General features: G+C 38.7%; 1 protein-coding gene across 3 annotated transcripts in view; it reads left to right on the forward strand.

The window, feature by feature from the left end:
• Nucleotides 1-20,501, forward strand: part of Rps6ka5 (ribosomal protein S6 kinase A5) — a 169,837-nt gene that overhangs the window by 139,963 nt on the left and 9,373 nt on the right. For all 3 annotated transcript variants that reach the window (XM_085697840.2, XM_085697841.2, XM_085697842.1), the window contains 6 exons: nt 4,814-4,964; nt 9,003-9,164; nt 11,095-11,220; nt 11,598-11,731; nt 12,334-12,427; nt 15,594-15,764. In XM_085697840.2, coding sequence (XP_085553966.1) covers nt 4,814-4,964; nt 9,003-9,164; nt 11,095-11,220; nt 11,598-11,731; nt 12,334-12,427; nt 15,594-15,764 — 838 coding nt within the window. The remainder of the gene's footprint in view (nt 1-4,813; nt 4,965-9,002; nt 9,165-11,094; nt 11,221-11,597; nt 11,732-12,333; nt 12,428-15,593; nt 15,765-20,501) is intronic.

Consider the following 20,501-nt stretch of genomic DNA (forward strand, 5'->3'; position numbering starts at 1 on the left):
ATGCTGGCCTTGAACTCAGAGATCCTCCTGCCTCTGCCTCCCAAGTGCTAGAATTAAAGGCATGTGTGCCACCACTGCCTGTGACAAGTAGAATTGTATATTTTTTCTTTTTTAATGTTATAGTTTCATTCTTTGAGAGTTTCATGCAAAGTGTTTTGATCATATTCACCTCTCGTTCTTCCCCCCAATTTCTACTTGAGCTACTCCTGTACAGGAGGCACTTCCAAATTATCACTCAGAGGCTTATATTAATTGTAAGTCCTTAGCCAGTAGTTCAGGCTTATTACTAACTAGCTCTTACATTTTAACCCATATTCCTTATTTACCCTCTCCCACATGGTTGTACCTTTGTTAGCATGGCACATTCATCTCCTACTCCCTCTGTGTCTGTCTGGGGACTCCTCTGACTCCGCCCTTCTTCCCATCATTCTCAGTTTGGCTTTTCCACCTAACTTCCTGCTCAGCTACCGGCCTGTCAACTTTTTATTAACCAGTGAGAATGATACATATTTACAGTGTGCAGAAAGATTATTCCACAGCACACTCCCTCATTTTCTTTTCTTTCTTTCTTTTTTAGGTTTTTTTGAGACAGGGTTTCTCTATAGCTTTGGAGCCTGTCCTGGAACGAGCTCTTGTAGACCAAGCTGGTCTCAAACTCACAAAGATCTGCCTACCTCTGCCTCCCGAGTGCTGGGATTAAAGGCATGTGCCACCACTGCCCGGCCCTCTCATTTTTTAATAATCTTTGAAGTCCCATTTGTGCTGTCCATATACTCATGGGTGTAGGGCAATCCACTCGAACATAGTGACCTACCAGAGCCACACCCTTACAGAAAACTGACTTTTTCTCCCCAGAAGCCATCAGCTGTCAGTAATTCCTCAGCTAAGGGTGGGAGCTTAGAGCCCGTCCTTAAACAGAATATTTTTTTTTTTAGTAAATTTTATTAAATTATAAAAGTTTCCATTTCCGCCCCCCCTCCCAACACCCTCCCACTCCCCCCACTCCCCCCCTCCTTCCCCTCCGTCCCCCAGGGCAGTCAGGGTTTCCTGCCCTGTGGGAAGCTCCAGCTCCCTCCCCCTCCCTCCAAGTCCAGGAAGGCGAGCGTCCAAACAGACTGGATCCCCAAAATCCAGCATATGCAGAGGAAACAGGTCCCAGTGTCATAGTCAATGGCTTTTCAGAAAGACCCCGGGCCAGCCACAGTCAGAGAATCCGGCCAAATTCCGAGAATCTGGCTAGATCACGTCCTCGTTCAGTCCCAGTCCGACTGGCCCTGGTAAATTCTCATCAGATCCGTTCCCTTGTATCAGTGGGTGATAGCATCCCTCGCAGTACTGATTTCGTCTTTCATGTTCCTCCTCCTTCCGCTCCCCCTCCGGACCTCGGGGGGCTCAATCCGTTGCTCCAATGTGGGCCTCCGACTGCATAGCCGTCCTTCTCCAGACAAAGGATCACTCCGAAGGCCCTCTGGATGGAAGCTGGGATGGCTGGCGGGGCAAACAGAATATTTTTGATAGATACTATTTTAGACTTTTTCACTGGTATAGTATTTTATTTAGACAAGAAATTCTGTATTTCACAGTTTTTACTTAAATTTTGTCATAAGCATTCTCCAGTCACCAACTCTTTGTAAGTATAAGTTTGCAGTGACTATAATATACTGTTGAGTGAATACCCCATAATAGCTTACGCACCCCTTTTTAGTATTAGAAAAGATGAGAATGAGGGTTATTGAAATCTTTCTAACTCAGGATGTCTTATGAGTAATTCTGAGATTCTGGCAACACGAGGAAACCAGACCATGAGAGCCAATACCATTGTCATGAAATGGAAAAAATGTAAAGTTGAATGAAAACACAATCTATATGTCATGGTTTCGATAGGAATTGTCTCCCCACAGCTCATGGGTTGAAAGCTTGGCCTCTGTTGGTGGTTGGTTCTGTTTTGGGAGACTGAAAATATTAGGAAGTAGGCCTAGTTGGAGGAAGTAGGCCATTGAAAGTTGTGTCTTATCCTGGACCTTCTTCCTATATCTACTTACCAGCTTCCAAGAGATGTGTAGCCTTTGAAATGTGTATCTTGTCCTGGCCTCTTCTTCCTGTCTGCTTGCCAGCCCCTATGAAATGGGCGTCTTTGTTCCACTCCATTTTCCCCACCACCATCAATGTATTAAGTAAGCATTACCTGATGTCAACAATAACAAAGCCAAGCCAACTGAAGATTGAAACTGAGACAAAATAAACCCTTCTTTTTAAATTGTTTTACTTTACCCACTAGGCTCAAGGACACAGTATGAGAAAGATAAACCTGAGTTATGTTCCCGCAGAGTAAAGGCTAAATAGACCCTTTTCCTCACCATTCTTCACTGACTGAGAACCCATCCTAGCCCTGCACCTTTGTAACGGAATAAGCTTCTGACATTCTCCACCTCATGAAGTGGTACCTCCTCTACACCAAATGAAGTAGTACCTCACCACCTTCATTCCTAGGCTCCTTCATGCTTCCTCCCTCCTGCTCCTAAGCCGAAGAGGAGTATGTATCTCCATCTGCTGAGTTGACCCCTGATTTTGGTCATATTGTGACTTGGGATTCACTCCTGTGCATCTCCACACTTCATCACCAATTTCCAGCAGAAATTCTTTCAGATTTTAGCTGTTTATTCCCATTGTTCTCCCTGCTTCACAGCACCTGTCGGCTCTCCGTATGTGGGCATGCTCTCCTGCACACCCTTGAGAGTTCATATATGTCTGAGACAAGTGTCCATTGTTGGCCATTGTCTGTGAGCCTGTTTGCAGGCTGAGCTTCACAACAGTGCCATGTCTTGTTTTCAGATGTTCCTCCTCTTGACTGCCCACCAAGGTGGGTACTTGTGCTCTGTGTGTTTTTTAGACTAGGTGATGGTCTTCCCTGTGCAGGGTACATAGTAGATAGACTGCCAACAGACATTGCAACCATGATAAAGCTTAAGTAGTGGATGGTATAGAGTTGGATCCTAAGATGACATCAGCCATGTGCATATTTCTCCATCAGGATGCAACAATAGGCAGTGCCACCAACAGTATGCTTGTCTGTACCCTAGTCCTTTACACAAGTAATTCTTTCCCCTGAAAAGTACAGCAAGCGTATAGAAATGGGAAAGGCTGTGTTTGGTTTTCTCTGAGAAAGGGTTTCTCAGGTATGCCTGGGCCCACTCTAAGGAGTGGTCTGCTTCATCTGCTTCTGCTGGAGTTAAAAACCCTGCAGTCATTGAGCAGTAACAGACAGTTAGATAGAAAGAGCAAAATGGCTTATTCCTCTTCTTGTACCAGTCTTCTCTTTGGCTCCCAGAATAGAGTTTAGAAATATAATTAGCTTTGATACTAACATAATGGCTATAATTTTCTGCCAAAAATTATAGTTCCAGTATCATTTCATGATTCTCAGTGGTTAGTTGATGGAGCTTCTCTGTCTGCTTTATGGTTACATTAAATGAGAGACTATAACAGTAGTCCACACTTAATTAAGCATTTGCTCTATACCATGTACTGCCTTGGTAACTATTCAAGTCTTAATTCGTGATACTCATTTTAGGTAGATACTATTGTTATTCACATTTTATAGGTGAGAAAACCAAGAAACAAAGCAATTCATTAGTTACGTCAGGGTCAAACAGCCAGTAAGGAACAGAGCCAACTTTTATTCTCCATCTGGCCTGGAAGTCCATGGTTTGACTGTACTATGCTTTCAATACATTTATGTTTTAGGGTTTTTTTCTACCTGTTTTTATTTTTGTTTGTTGTTTTGTTTTTGTTTGTTATATTTAGGTTTGTGGTACTGAATGTTAAACCTAGTAACTCATACTAGCCAAGGGATTTCCGATTAAGTATATCCCCAGTCCTGTAATAGTTATTAACATGTACAATGCAGAAATCTTGTAAACAAAATAATGAACCTTATCACCATGTGTACTGTGTTAAGATTCTCTATTTCACTGATCTCATTATTTTTATCATTAAATTACTGAGGTGAAATCATACACTTGGATTGTATTGGATTGTTGTTATTTAATATCACCACAGAATACATTTCTCAGCAAACTTGGTAAACACATTTTTCACTATTTGTGACTCCCACTCCTCATGGGCTTGTCTGTGTTGTGATAGCATGTGGATAAGCAGATGCTCTCACCCCTGAGAACCAAGCTGTACTTGCAGACAGTGATACTTAACCCATAGTCACGTGGCTCTGGCTATTCTGTCCTGGCTGACCTCCCTCATTTGCTTTGGATAGCTACTCTACTGGGAAGAAGTGAGGTGAGGGGAGACTACAGTTCTTTCTTGAGTTAGTTCACCTAGAGTTATTAAGAGTTATTGAAAGACTTTAGTCAGAGGATCCCTCTCAATGTACATGGGAGGTGTAGTCTAGCCCAAAGTTTCCTCTTTTGAATTTTCACTAGTGAAATACTTGAGATAATAGTTTCTTATCAAGATTGACTTATATTTAAGAATAATCCAGTGATTTCTTTTAATTCCTGCTCATACATTTATTTGATTGATTGATTTGTTTGTTTGTTTGTTAGGTGGTAGGGAGGTGGTACACATGTGCCCTGACCTGCATATGGAGATTAAAGAGCAGTTTGTGGGTCTAGAGACTGAACTCAAGTGCTCAGGCCAGGCATCAAGTGCTCTTATCTTCTGAGCCATGTCCCTGGCCGCTCATTTTTAATATATGGTTCAATTTCAAAATGTTTCACCATACTTGTTTTCACTAAAATATCCACTGCTATAACTTCAATCTCTGGTTGTTCTAACACTAAATTTTATCTATCCACAGGAGAATCTTAAAAAGTGAGCCTCCATATCCTCAGGAAATGAGCGCTCTAGCTAAAGACCTGCTTCAGCGTCTTTTGATGAAAGATCCCAAGAAGCGATTGGGATGTGGCCCCCGGGATGCAGAGGAAATCAAAGAACATCTCTTCTTTGAGGTGAAATTTAGGAGAAGAGTGTACTTAATGCCTCTTGGGGTCACTTCCCACTTTCACCTATACTTTAGTCCCTCAATTCTTATAACAGATACCATTTAGGAAGGACCAGAATTCTACTTGTGTAGATGTGAAGCATTAGAAGTGAAGGTGATCAGGATAGCATTACATTTTCTTTATAGCTATGTCTAATTTCTGACACTGAGACAGGATGCTATCAGCAACAGAGCTCATGCTTGAAAATGGAGCAATTGAGTTGCCAAAAAATATTGCCCCCTGAAATCTCATGTTTTTCTCAGGTTTATAATGTTGTATTAGGCAACATTCATAGTCTTTGAGGGTTGGGTGTGGCCTGGTTGGACACAGCCAGTTGAATTCTGGGTAATGGTTTCTGTAGGTGACTCTGGGGTTTGCTCATGGACTGAGGGTATGTGAATCTCTTGTAAGAGTTCATGAGCTGTTATACCGGGTTTCAGCTTTTGCTCACCAATTCCAGTGCCTCTTCTGTTTCCGGGAACAATATTAGAATAGTCTGAGCCTGCTGGTATCTCAGGAAGTGCCTGTGGCATAAGTTTTCATTTGTTTTTTTTTTCTCTATAAAATGCTTTTCTTCAAAAAAAAAAAAAAAAAGCTAAGTGACACTATTCCACAGAGCACTAGGACGCCTGCCCATTTCATTTGCTCAGTTTATTCCAAATAACAAGTAATGGGGTGGAGGTGCAACCTGGGGTGACATAATCTCATTTCTAAAATTCTAAACATATACCTTCTACATGACTTTACGTATCAACAGGCATGACCTTAATGTTTAATGATCTGGAGGATTCATCCACATTATATGTTTTTATTCTGTAAACTTTCGTATTATTATCACCAGAACAGATGAACAAAGTATAGCAAGCAAAGAAGAAACAATTATTTCAAGTAAGCTTTCATAGTGTTATTTATTGCTTTTTAAATATAAAATAAATAAGGCTGAGTGTAGCTCTGTGGTAGAGCACTTGCCTGGCATGCATGAGGGCATAGGTTTTGTCCTTTGTGAAAGGAGTGGAAGGTAATATCATCATTGAAAATGAGATCTCTGTCTCTCTCTCTCTGGTGTTTTTTGTTGTTGTTTTGGGTTTTTGTTTGGTTTTTTGTTGTTGTTGTTTTGTTTTTTGGGTTTTTTTTTTTTTTGGTTTTTGGAGACACTGTTTCGCTGTGTGTAGCTTTGGAGCCTGTCCTGCAACTCACTCTGTAGACTAGGCTGGCCTTGAACTCACAGAGATCCACCTGCCTCTGTCTCCTGAGTGTTAGGATTAAAGGTGTGCTCTACCACTACCCAGCAAAAAATGAGATCTCTTTATTTCTCTCTGCAAAGAGAGTATTTTATTCTATCCAACCATTTTTAAAATATTACTAGAAAACATATTAAGTTTAGTAACAGAGACAAACACATTTAGAATAAAATGAAAAGTATTGTGCATTGGTTGAGAAATAGCACTTTTTGAACAAACATATCTTGTTCATATTTTGACTTAAAAATTAACAAGTAAAATTGAAACCGAATGCCTCCGTTGTCTTTTTCTACAACCTTCTTTTTTATTGTTCCCTGTACTTGTGAATGTTGCAGTGTGTCTTTAGAATATAGGTGTATTTATTTGCTTGATAGCTTGGAATAATAATTTTCATTTATGTAATTTCTTTCCTTTTTAAATGATGGGGTAGGTCAGAAATCTATTTACAAAGATCTAAATTATCTTTTTTGTATAATGGTGTAGAAGTAGGAAGAATAATAATAGCATTCAATTTTCTACATATTGAACATTCTTTTGGTAACAACATGTTCCTTTAAATTTTCCCTTTATTCTACAAGTTTGTTGTTTTTAAAGATGCTTTTAAAAATTTTAGTGGTGGGGATTTGTTTCGTCTGCATGTACTGGCTTTTTGGGATCCTAGTCTGTTTGGATGCTCACCTTCCTAGACCTGGAGGGAGGGGGGAGGAACTTGAACTTCCCACAGGGCAGGAAACCCTGACTGCTCTTAGGACTGGAGAGGGAGGAGGAGAGGGAGTGGGGGGAGTGGGAGGGTATTGGGAGGAGGGGAGGAAGTGGAAATTTTTATAAATTACTAATAAAAAAAAATTTTAGTGGGGGTGGGGAAGACAATTCCCAAGAGAGAGAGTTCTTTTCTTAACAGTGTGGGACCCTGAGGATCAAAATCAGACTGTCATGTTTGGCAACAAACACCTGTACTTTACTGAGCCATTTCACCTGCCCTAGAATTTTCTTTAATGTTTGTTCAGCAAGTAAAGCACAAACTGTATGCCTATAATAGAAGTCATTGAATCTCAGGTCATCATAGCGGCCAGACTCTCCGTACACGTGACTGGATGGTTTTCGAAAATGGTATTATAATGCTGCAGGATTCAACAAACTGTGTTTAATGTGAGATGATGCAATATGAGACTGAAGATGTAGAGGAAGCCATAGAAGGCTTCCTGAGGGTCTTTATAATGGCAGGATGTTTTGAATTAAGAGAGCCCTGGACCTGAGCATGAGGCAACAGATCTTTGCCTAAGGAGCAGTGGATAAAGTATGAGGAAGGCAAATTCTGCCATAAACCCTATCTGAAAGGGGTTATTCGGAAAAGAAAAGAAAAAGAAGAAGGGGCAAAAAAGTGATCTTGTAGTTGAGATCCATGAATATGCCTCGTCTCAGCATATTTTTGTGAAGTTGTTTCAACCTGAATCACAATTTAAGAATTATTTGCTCTGCAGAAGCCTCGCATTAAATAAATGTTTATTGTAACCATAAAAATGTCATTACAGACACATAGAGGAATGAACACTAACTGGAACGTGGATAGATACTATTCTAATCTTTAAGATTTGATTCAGTGACTACTATCTAAGGATGTTTTAATTGACAGAAGGAGCATAAATAAACAACAGAGGGTTGAATTTGAATAATACAAAACGTGTCAGTTACTCAGCTAGTGTGTATGGGGGGAGACGAGAGGCAGTATCTAAATATTGATTGGGGTTGAGTGAGAAAAGAGCTACTGTGGCAGTGTTATTTAAACCTCAAGTGTAAGCAAACACTTGACTCATGACACTCTTACTTTGTAATCTGTCCAGGTAACCCAAGGGAAAGCCAGTGGAAGGGGAGAGATCAGTGAGCCCCTAGAAAATAGGAGTTAGCATCACGTTTACAGAAAGTGTCGAAGCCCTTTATACCAGTATTTTACAGCTTGAGGGACTTGTTGGTTTGTTTATTTGTTTGTTTGTTTTCATTTTATCTTAATACTTTTCTTTCAAAGCTCAGGACAAAAGTAATTTTTTTCTTTTATCTCTGAGGGAGATCCAGGGTGAACCAGAGTGTCTTGGTGCCCTCTAGAGGACACTGACATTCCTGAGGTGGGAAAGCAGCAGGCACTTTCAAGATGCTACAGTCTGAAAATGGGATCCTGCTTGGAAAAATAATACTTTTAGCCCTCAGTTTGAAATATGCACTCTTACTTTTAATCCCACTTACTAGTAACTAAAGTCTTAGCCAGGTGTGGTGGCACACTCTTTTAATCCCAGAATTTTGGAGAAAGAGGCAGTCAGTCTCTGAGTTCAAAGCCAGCATAGTCTACATATGGTCTACATGACATGGTCTGCTGCGGGTTTCAGCTTGACCCCCTAACCTTTGATCTGAGTCACCTAAGACTATCAGAAAACAAATATTTATAGTACAATTCATAACAATAGAAAATTAGAGTTATGAAGTAGTAGCAAAAATAATTTTATGGTTTGGGGGTCACCACAACATGAGGTTATCATAGCGGCCAGACTTGCTGTACACGTGGCTTGGATGGTTTTTGAAAATGGCATTATATCTTAAAGAGTCACAGCAAATAGGGAGGGTGGGAACCACTGACATAGAAAGTCCCAAGTCTGCCAGAGCTGAAGACCCTGTCTTTAAAAAAAGAAAAAAGAGCTTAATCATGTTTGTTGTTCATAATGTATTTTGACTTTTTTGATTTCTGCTCTATCACACTCTTCTTTCTCTGCTTTAGAAAATAAATTGGGATGACTTAGCTGCCAAAAAAGTGCCTGCTCCATTTAAACCAGTGATTCGGGATGAGTTAGATGTGAGTAACTTTGCTGAAGAGTTTACAGAAATGGACCCTACCTATTCTCCTGCAGCCCTGCCTCAGAGCTCAGAGAGGCTATTTCAGGTAATGTCCCAGTGTGCCAAATGTGCTTCGGAGAAAGTCAGTTTTCCCTAGTAAAGAGGTTTTGTTGTTGTCTTACAATCAGAGGTTCTGTGATTGCTTCAAAATTAAACGCAGAGATATTTTGAGGTTCTACCATGAAGCTTACAGTTTGCTACATAGTAGATTTATTACTTTTCTTGGGTTTATTTTGGGGGCTTCTTTGCTGGGGGGGTTGTTTTGTTTGTGAGATAGGAGAAGGTGAAATTTCAGTGTTTTGTTTTTTATTTGTTTGTTTGTTTGTTTGTTTGTTTTTTGAGACAGAGTCTTGATATGTAACCCTGACTGTTTTGGGGGTCACTATATAGAACAGGCTAGTCTTGACCTTGCTTCTGCTTCCCCATTGCTGCCATCAAAGGTGTACACCAAAACCTAGCCTGTGTTTGTTTTTTAAGAGTAAATATTCATTTTATACTTCAGAATTCATTTTTGTTGAGACTTGTATGGAAATTGTGATATTTTAGTTTTTGCTCTATTCTTATAAAATATTTAGTATTAAACCATATTGTTAAAGACTGGGCTTGTAGGAGGCTCATTTGTATAGAGCAACAGGGAAAGGTGAGGACGGCTAAGGGAGGGCAATAACTAGTCTGGAGGAGCAAATAATGTGAGTGAAGTACAGCAGCAGGTGTGATGACCAATGTTTACGGTCAGTTTGACAGACTCTGGGGCCACTGGGGAGTCTAAAGAAGGGATTGGCTAGATTAAGTTGGTGTCTGAGCATGCCCACGAGAGGTTTTCTCTCCCCCTCCCTTCCCTTTCCCTCTCCTCTCCTCTCCCCCCTCCCCTTTTGTCTCTGTGGCTTCCCAGCTGTGGTGGATTGTAACTGTGAGAGCTAAAATAAGCCATTTTCCCATTTTTCCATCTTTGTTTTAAAGATTTGTTTTTAGGTGTGTGTGGGTGGGTGCAAGTGCCTACAGAAGCCATAGGAGATTGTTGGATCCCCGGGGCTAAAGTTACAAGTTGTGAACTATCTGACATGGGTGCTGGGAACTGAACTCAGGTCCTCTGAAAAAGTAGCATGCACTTTTTATTACTGAACAATCTCTTCACCCCCTGTATTTATTTGCTTGTTTGTTTTTGTCAGATTTTATCACAACAATGTATGTGAGAAAATTTTATAATAAAAGACATTATTTTGTATCTTTAAAAAGTTAAAAATAAAGAATTTTTTTAGGAAAGGCTCTTTATCAGGTTTGATACTGTGCCTATTGAACTATGTTGTTACTGTACTTCTCTGACCACTGTGCCTGTAATGTGGTTTAATCTGGCCATCCAGAGTGTCCCTCTTGGATATCCTATGCCACTAGAGTACATGGCCAACCATGTGTAGGTGTTTGTTGGTAAATCAGTAAATGTCATTGCACACAGTAATCATGCATTTTTTATCACTGGTTTATCATCTCATTCTCCCTTTTGGGCTTATTCTTTTTTCCAAAACTCAATTTTAAGTTTACGTATTCTAAAAACACAGAATACAAATCCAACATTTGCTAAATTAGAGATAAACCTTAATGAAACTTGTCATTTTTCTAGTTTGAAACAATACTTGGGCTACTTTATTTGATGTGTTGACTGTATCTTTTTTGAGGTCAGTTGCATTTATAAATCAATATTATCATCATTGCAAAAAATTACAGGCTTGCGTCAGATTTGAGGGTAAAATAGAGAGGAAGCCTTTCTACCTTCATTTTTGAATTGATCTAATTCTACCAGAAGATGGCATTATCTCCTTCTGAAAAACATTTTTCTGTTGAGTTAATGCTGTATTTTGAATGAAAGTAAAATTATCCTCATCTGACCATTTTTTTATGAGAAGAAGAAATCACAATCTAGACTATGCCTAACTGTGAAACTATAAATCTTTGTTCTTTATCGTTCCTTCTCTTTTTAGGGCTATTCCTTTGTTGCTCCATCGATCCTCTTCAAGCGTAATGCGGCTGTCATAGATCCTCTTCAGTTCCATATGGGAGCTGAACGTCCTGGAGTAACAAATGTTGCCAGGAGTGCAATGATGAAGGTATATAGGTGTGGTTGCCTCGGCACTGTATTTGTGGTTTGTGTGAATGCTTAAATACTAATTGATGTTCTTAAGTTCAGTAAATTTAATAGATCATCGTTGAACTAAAGGGTAGTTTTAGAAGATGAATAAGTGGAACTAGCAGTGTTTTCCTTAGAGGATCATAGACATCAACTTGTATGAGCTCCTTTTTACAGCGATAGAGGACAGTGCATCTTCAACAGATATATACTTGAATATATAAGTATACTAAGTGGATTTTAATGATTAACTATATTACATTAAAATTTGTTAATAATTACATGCTAATTTACAGCTTTACATATCCTTTGTGTACTAATCTTTTATTAAATTAAATGGTGTTGATTTCTTAATAGGACTCACCATTCTATCAACACTATGACCTAGATCTGAAGGACAAACCTTTGGGAGAAGGAAGTTTTTCGATTTGTCGAAAGTGTGTACACAAAAAAAGTAATCAAGCATTTGCTGTCAAAATAATCAGCAAAAGGTATGACCAGTCCTAGTGGTTCTTAAGTGTTTATACCACTCAGGGAGTTCTGTATGTTAAGATTATGGAGAAGGAAGTCAACTGTATATTGTAAAACCTTTTACACACGGGCTTAACATTTACCTTACTAGCTGGTCCCTGATACTTCTAGCATGAGGATTTTCAAGTAATCAATCAATTGTGGATATAAATCACAATCTGTTGTTTTCATGGCAAAATTTTCCTGTAGTGATGATATATTTAATCAGACTTACAGACTAGTTGAATATTTGAAATAATTTTCTCCAAAATTGTGTAGCCTTCTGGTAGCTTTGAGAAGAGAACAAGTCAGCTAGCTGTTCTGGCAATGGATTAAATCTTCATGATTGCATAATGTTACCAAATTGTCAGGAAAAAGAGCATCCATTTCTTTGTATAACTAGTTCTTTCTGACTCAGAGGGAAGTTTTTCTTTAAAAAATAAAGTTTGACTTTCCTAGTGGGTGGTATGATTCATTACTCTGACAAAGGTAGTCTGTATGCACTGTAAACAGTTAGGAATGGGGCACTGGCATCAAAGTCCGCTGGGAGAGACACGTAGATGTTAACTGTCTGGTTTTGCAGGATGGAAGCCAATACTCAGAAAGAAATAACAGCTCTGAAACTCTGTGAAGGGCACCCCAATATCGTGAAGCTACATGAAGTTTTTCATGATCAGGTATTTCAGTCCATGCACATGTACTAATTCATGCACAGGGTTCAGTTTCTCACCAGTTTTATTGGTGCTGCTGAGTGAGAATCAGGAACGTGCAGTAGGAAGGGAAGAGAAACTAGCACACACTGCTCACCTCTGCCTCAGTTCTTCCTTTCACTTCAACTTTCCTCTATCCATTGTTGCCATACTGACATAGTGGATGCCAGAGGGGCAAGAGCTCAGTGTGCCACTGTCACAGATTGCAGTGTGCTTATTGTGAGTGCAGCTGCCACCCACCATCACTTAACTAGTGCATATTCAACACAGGTGATTTTAAACCTTCAGCATTCTTTTCACGTCTAGCATCAAATGGACTCTAAAGCCCACTTGGTACAAGCTAAAGGACAAGAGGAACAGAAAGACAGAGATGCTCCCTTGCATCTTGTTCCAGGTGGCAACAAGTGCTCAACCTCCAGGATAGGTCCTTCTATGGCCTCTTCTACCCTTAGTTCTGCTTTCCAATGGAAGTCTCACACAAAAGCCTGTCACTTGGCCATAGGCGGAGTATCACTGTGACTGGTCTGTTAGCACCTCTCAGTTGCCCCTTGCCACCTCCCATGCCTGAAATTTCTCTATTTCACTATTCTTTTCTCTGACACAGGACAGACATCCCAGCCTTCTCAGGTCAGCATTAAGGCACAAATGCCAAAACTAGTCCTGAATATGTTTTGCTCTAATTTTAACATCAAAGGACCTGAGATTTATAAAGATCATGAGACTTGTACCAGGATCACAAACAGTGAAAATCTAGTAGGGAGAACCTGTTCTGGGCACTTACCATTGTGTTGCTAGGACATTGTTGACTAGAATAGCTGGGACTTGATTCTGAGTACTCACCGTGGTGATATCAGGTGGAAGCAGGAATACATCATAAATTCCATTTTGCTACCAGTTATGCAGTGTGTGGTCCAAGCACTGTACCATAAACTACATGTATCATCTTTGTCCTTGCCTTAGCACTGTGAACTCAGAACAAAACTCAGAAGGTCAGTGACAGAGTTTTACAGTGTGTTGATGGTGAAGCTGGTATCTGAACCCTACCCTTCCAACTTCAGAACCCAACAAACTTTTAATTACTTTGCTCTGCTATCTTAGAGGAGGCAAAACCCAGCCTTTTTATTTGAAGAAATAAACATCTAAATGGGTAAGATCTTCTTCCTCTTGTTCTCATGAGAAGAGATGCTTTTGAACTCTGAGAATGCTCTCCCTACTGCTTCACTGCCTACTCAGATTCTCATGGGAACAATAAGTCCCCTGTCCATTCAAGGTGCACAGTAAAAGATAGTGTCCTGTTGATGCAAATACAGAGAAAATTAACCTCTCAATCAAGAGACTGATGGATGACCTTAGATGCTCCCACCTGTAGTTTTATATCTGTGATCCTGACTATATCTCAGCCCAAACATTGGATCTTGAATCCTCTGATTAATGTCTTATCTCAAGAATTACATTCCTGGTGTTTAAACTTATGTTCTAACTTGATTATTGGCAATTTTTAAAAATTCAAGAGTCACTAAAATAGAAATTTTCTTATGATATAATGCATGTAGTAGTATAAATATAATAATTATGCTATGCATTTTTTGAAATATGTGTTTAGTTTTTCCTATGATAATGACACAGTTGATCCTCATATCTATATAATCCTATTTTTAAACTAATAATGATGTTGGTTAAGGGTGGATCTTCAGACTTTGGCTGTACAGTAATGGTGATCATTTTGTGTGCCATGATCTGTTTTACATCCTCTCTGTGTTCCTAATTGCTGTTATAACAGATCACCACAAACTTAATGTATTTACTGTTTAGACAATGAATGGAGATAATAAGTCCAAAATTAGTCTTACTGATTTGCAGTCACAGAGCTGGCTCCTTCTGGAGACTCTGAGGGACAACTTGTGTACTTGACTTCTAGTTTCTGGAGGCCACTTGTTTTCTTTGGGTTGTTGCCCTTCTATGAAGTATTCCAATCTCTTGCTTCTATAGATTAATCCCATACCTTAGATGCTGGTGAATAAGTCAGGGTAATCATCCCATCTCAAGAATCTTAATCATAGGGACTGGAGAGATGGCTCAGTGACTAAGAGCACTGGCTGCTCTTCCAGAGGCCCTGGGTTTAATTCCCAAAACCCATGTAGTCCCATGAAATCCAGTGCCCTCTTCTGGTGTGCAGACACATATGCAAACAAAACACTCATTTATCTACATGCGTACTTTTAAGAAAAATAAATCTTAATTATGGACTGGGCTTGGTGGCACACAATCCCAGCACTCAGAAACAGAGACAAGCAGATCTTAAGTTCAAGGCCTGCCCAATCTACATAGTGAGACCCTGTCTTAAAAACATAAAAGCCATATAGACTCTTAATTATGACTACAAAGTTCCTTTTGCCCTCTAAGATAAAAAAACACAGGTTTGGAGATTGGGACATGGCTATCTGGAGGGCCAATATTCAAGATACCACCTGTAGCTTTCTTATTATCTACATTTTATTGATAAGGAAAGGTCCTAGAGTTTATAAAGGTAAAACTACATCCTGAAGATTGTTTTTGATAGTCCCTGTACATTTTATTCATAAAAATAATGCAAAGCTAATAAATATGAGACAAAGTATTGAATCAAGATAATGCCAATAGAGTCAGAAACAATTGTTTTCAAAGAAATATACACAATGAGTTATGGATACTTGCAGTGAATATCTACAAGAATCTTGTAATTAATCAAATTATCAAACAAAGTAAGCTTTCAACTAGATGAGTGTCAGCAGTTGCACTAGTTGGTAATCCTCTGGATCATTTACTGTAGATTATCAGATTATTGTCAGCCCAGTTCATATTTTTAAAATGAAAATATAAAAATTCAAGGGAGAATATTAGAACAGAGTTCAAGTGAAAGAAATGAAGTAAAGGAAAAGATTTTGAAGATTTTGCTGAAATTCTTGAAACTTTTTCATTGCTAGAGTCGAATTCTAAAAAGCTACATTATCCTTTAGCTCTTTCTTCTAAATGCAGGGATTACTGTTGCTTGTTTAGGCAAGGGATTATTTAAACTTGCTAATCAGTAAATACTCTGTACGATGATATGTGTCTACACCTTTTCAGTAGGCCACATATTCTTTCTTCTTTCTAGCTTCATACATTTCTCGTGATGGAACTTCTGAATGGGGGAGAGTTATTCGAGCGCATCAAGAAGAAGAAGCACTTCAGTGAGACTGAAGCCAGCTACATCATGCGGAAGCTTGTCTCAGCTGTGAGCCACATGCATGATGTTGGAGTAGTGCACAGAGATCTGAAGCCTGAGGTGTGACAGTGTGCTCTCTTAGAGTCTGACCTGCAGTCATTATTAGCTAGCCCTCAGGTAGTTGTCAGGCTTTCGGGTGGTTCTCTTTCTCCCATGCCAGTAAGTAAACACTGGAAGAGGTTTCTTAGGGTTTTTTTCCCCCCTCTTTCTCTTCTCTTTTCTGTGTCAGTTTAAAATAAATTTGTCCTCTTTTTTTCCCTCTTGCCAGCTGATCATCTTGAGGTTATATTTGTAAGTGTGAGAGCCTTTTATGGGAAAGATACTTCATGCAACAGTTGTATACTAAAAATAGCAATGGAAAATTTTGTAGCAGAAAATAATAGCCCTTATATATGTATTCCATCTTGGGGAGCTTATTCGTTTGATGATGTATTTTGAAACCTTATTTTTCACATTTTTAAATCAAACTGATAGCTCCTAAACAATAATGTACATAAATCTATTCTACATAATTATACATAAGAATTAATAAGGCTGTCCTCTCTATATGTGTTTCTGTATGCTCACACACTGTAGTATTTATAGACCTTAAGAGCAGTGAAGATCAACAGCTTTTTATATTTCTTTCAGAAGGTTAATTAATGAAGAAGGTTTTAACTCAGAATGATACCTTTTTTGGTATCAAAAATATGAAAATTTCTCCCTTTTTAAAAACAAGTAGTATAAAACTTGAAAAACAAAAGCCATTGACTTTTTAAAGCCAGTTAATCATCCTTTACCATATGAGAAATTATACATATTTCTGATCTAAAATGGAAAATTATTTTTAGTTCCCATGTGATTATAAAATATTTTCAAGTCTATTTAAAATATTAAAGAGTTTGATATTCCTTTTTTATTAAACCAGAATAGTTCTGTAAAAGCAACTTTGTCTTATAGTTAAATTATTAAAAGGTGTTTTAAGAATGGAAATATATGCATTCAAATACACAGTTATTCCTCTGTGTCTGTGGAGGACTGCTTCTGATATAAAAATCCAGAAATGCAGTATCTTACATAAAAATGTACATTATTTTCACATAACCTATGTGTATCCTTTTCTGTACATTAAATCGTCTCTTTATATTGCTTACAGTATCTAATATTTTGTAAGTGCTATGTAAATAGTTATTATACTGTATATTTTAGGGAATAACGACAAAAAGGTATATTTTCTAGACAATTGTTCTGCAAGGTTTTGAGGGGTTGTTTGTTAGTTTGTTTTTTCAGTTTTTAATCCATAGCTGGTTAAACCACAGTTGTGGTCCTCAGGGATACAGAAAGCTGGTTACAATTGGTTTATTCCTTTACAGGTGTTAAATTTCTGTCCTTTCTATTACTGTTATTCCCATTGCTAGTAATTAATCAGAAGTGACTTGTGTCTTACGAACTTGCAACTATGATAGCTCCCCCTCTGCTCCTTCATCATAGTTCTCACTCTCCTACGTAACACCCACTGAAAACATGGTGCTCTGTGCCTCGGAGATTAGCTGTCTATTTTTAAATGTGAAAGCACACCACTTAAATGTTTGCTTGATAGACAAGGAACAAGCATGTAGCTTTTTAATGGAAAAGATCTGTTCCATGACTGTATAGAACTCATTTTCACATGTTTTATTCTTTGATAACTGGCCATCTGTCAGCTCATGAGTCTCAAATGAGGCACATGTCCTCTGCAGCAGAATTTAAATTTGTCTTCCTACTTTCCTGATAAAAAAGATACTTTTGTAGCTTGAAATGAAGCAAAGTTGTTGGATTATACAGCATGTTCCACCACCATTTTATTCTTAAGCTAGGTTTTAGGAAAGTGATAATATACCTTTGAACTAACATTTTCCTAACCATAGCTCTCACTTTGACTTTTAAATGGCAGAGTATATTATTTCCAAACTAAAAGTTTTATTCCTTTCCTATGCAGCATTTTAGGTCTGACTATTTTTGGTAGATGGTTAAATGGCATTCATTTTCTGCATAGATATATCTCTTAAGTTCTAGGTGTAAATCAGACAAATTTAGAAGCTGGCTGACATTCTTAGGCTGCTTTGTAATCTTCATATGATCTTCTTAAAAGACTAAGAAAAGTTCTCTGTATGGTAGTATTTTCAGGCAGAAATTGAAATGTGGGTAGAAGTGAATCAATTGTTACTTCCTATCATTCCTGACCATGAACACCTCCCATGTAGAACTGTGTGACACTGCACTTCCTCCCTTAGGACAAGAGGTAGGAAATTAGCAGTGTGCTCTAAGTGTACATGTTCTCTAATATGATGAATGGATTGAAGTCATCAGCTTAAAGTGAATGTCCTATCCCCTCATTTCCTCTAAGAATTAAGACTAAGGAAGTTCTTCACTAGCCTTAGTGGAATAAAGTTGTCATTTCCAGGGTCTTGGCAGGCCCTGTGGAGGAGAAGCCAAATGTGCTTCTCCCAAGATGTGTAGCACACTGCCTGGCACTGCAGAGCACCTTAGGGATGACTGCTGAAGGACAGAACCCATCTCCAAGAAACACCTGTGAGCTATGACTTCCATTGTCAAAAATTGAGGTCTGGGTATTGTAGGATAGAAAATTTAAGAATTTTCAAATTTTTTTTATTTCTTTACTTTTCCTTCTATGATATCGTAAAACAATCCCACACCAGTTCAGAATTAGGATAATTAAAAGGGTTATTTATTTAAGGGGAAAACTTACAGATCACCATCGTAAACAACAGTCCTATGAGTGCAAACAGGAACAGAGTCCAGCAGCTGGAACAGGAGCCGGAAGCAAGAGAGAGCGCAAGGTTCCTGCTGCCTTTTTAAACTCTAAGAGACCATGCCCAAGCAGGCCTGTATCTTAAAGGCTATTGGCTGAAGGAGCAGAATGTGCTCTCGCACAACTTCTACTTCATTGTCTCTTTTTTATATTAACTTTAAGTTTTTTCTTTTTTTTAGAATTTCATAAGTGAGTACTGTATTTACATCACTTCCACTCTTCTTCCCACTCCAACTGCCTTGTCCCCCTCACTCACTCTCTGATTGAGATGGAATAATTTATCAGGGTGTCATCCCTGGAGAAGACTGCTTTTCCCTTTCTCAGCAGCCACTAGCTGACCATAGCGCTTTGTCTAGGACTGGGGCTTTGTGAGATTTCCCTCATCTATGCTGGAATATCAACTGGTGATATCACTGCAGGTCTTGATTAGGCAGTAGTTTTCAACCTACCTAACCATTTTTTTTATTTTAATCATTGAAACATTATGAAATGTTCTTTACTTCAGCTAGATAAGTAAGAAAGAAAATGATTTTCCAGAACTGGAATCCTTTAATCACTATAAGAGCATAACACTGTCTAAAAACAAAATTATCAGAATACAAAGTCAAAATTATTGAAGGAAGTTAGTATAATTCCAGTGAATACATAAATGATAAAAAGCTAAAAGGCCTTCTTGTTCACATGGAGAAAATCTGAATAGATCAAACCCACCACAGCTTTCCTTAGCTAACCCAAAAGCAAGGCCTTAACTCATAAATTCCATAAAGACTGAGAGAGGTGAGACAGCTGTAGAAGAAAGTTTTAAAGTTAGCAGATTTGGTTCCTAAGGTTTATAGAAGTAAATCTTCTCTGCCTGGGTGCTTAAGTGGGCCACCAGCCTGGATGACAGTGCTTTGTGCTTACAACATGGTTTAGGTTCACTGTTAAGACCAACAGCTCAGAAAAAGACCCGTTTCAAAATACTGATGGTCGTTAACAATGTAATGGGTCACAAGGAGCTCTGCTGAAGAGCTGCATCAAACAAATGTATGCTGCACAGTACCCATTTGGCAGCCCCTATATCAAATAGTCCTGCTATTTAAGACATACACTGAAGGTTAGAGCTATTATAGATGGATCAGAGTGACCAAATGAAAGGAAGAGTCACATATCCCCTACTTTAAAAGAAGTGATAAAATTCATTGAGGAGGGCAGGTAGAAAAGACAGACAGTAGAGGCACAAGATGCCTTGTCTTTGACCTCCGTTGTCTGCCACTTTATAGAGCTAGTGATTGACCTAATTTCAATATTCTGTCTCAGGGCATAGATTGGCCTGGGGAAAGAAGAGAAATGGGAGACATCTGTCCAGTGATAGTGTCAACACATGTTTATTGATTACTTCACCATCATGCATGCAATTCATGGTCCCCAAAGCAGTGACAGCAGTAATAGTAATAGCAAAGCTTACTAGTCACTGGGATTGGAGAGATGACTCAGTGGTTAAGAACACTTATTAATTTTCCAAGTTCAATTCCCATCATCCACATGGTGGCTCACAGACTTCTGTATGTAACTACAGTTTTAGAGGAGCCAACCCCTTTTTCTAGCTTCTAAAGGCAGCAGACACAGATACTCCTGTAAGCAAAACATTAATATACATAAAAAAGTAAATAAATAAATTTAATCTTTAATTCTTGAAGACCCACAGATCACCATATAAATGTGGTAGTGGTGAGAAGCATATTGTGAGAAGTCCCCAGATCTGACAGACACAGAGTTAGTACGGCCTGTTGGGGAATGGTGTTGAAAGGTTTCATCAGCATAGGGCCATCACAAACCTGCAGACTGTTTTAAAAAAGGCAGCCTAATAAAATGAGTTATACTTGGGTTTATCTATGCTAGGCCCTAGGGACAGCGTCATTAATGAAGTGGACAGAGTCCTTGCTCTTACATAATTATGGTCTGAGAGGGACCAGACATTCAGCTAAAAATATAGAAATGATAAGTACCATAAAGGAAAAGTACCC

The sequence above is a fragment of the Myodes glareolus genome, chromosome 11, assembly GCF_982192425.1.
Source record: "Myodes glareolus chromosome 11, mMyoGla1.1, whole genome shotgun sequence".
In the NCBI taxonomy this organism is placed as follows: Eukaryota; Metazoa; Chordata; class Mammalia; order Rodentia; family Cricetidae; genus Myodes; species Myodes glareolus.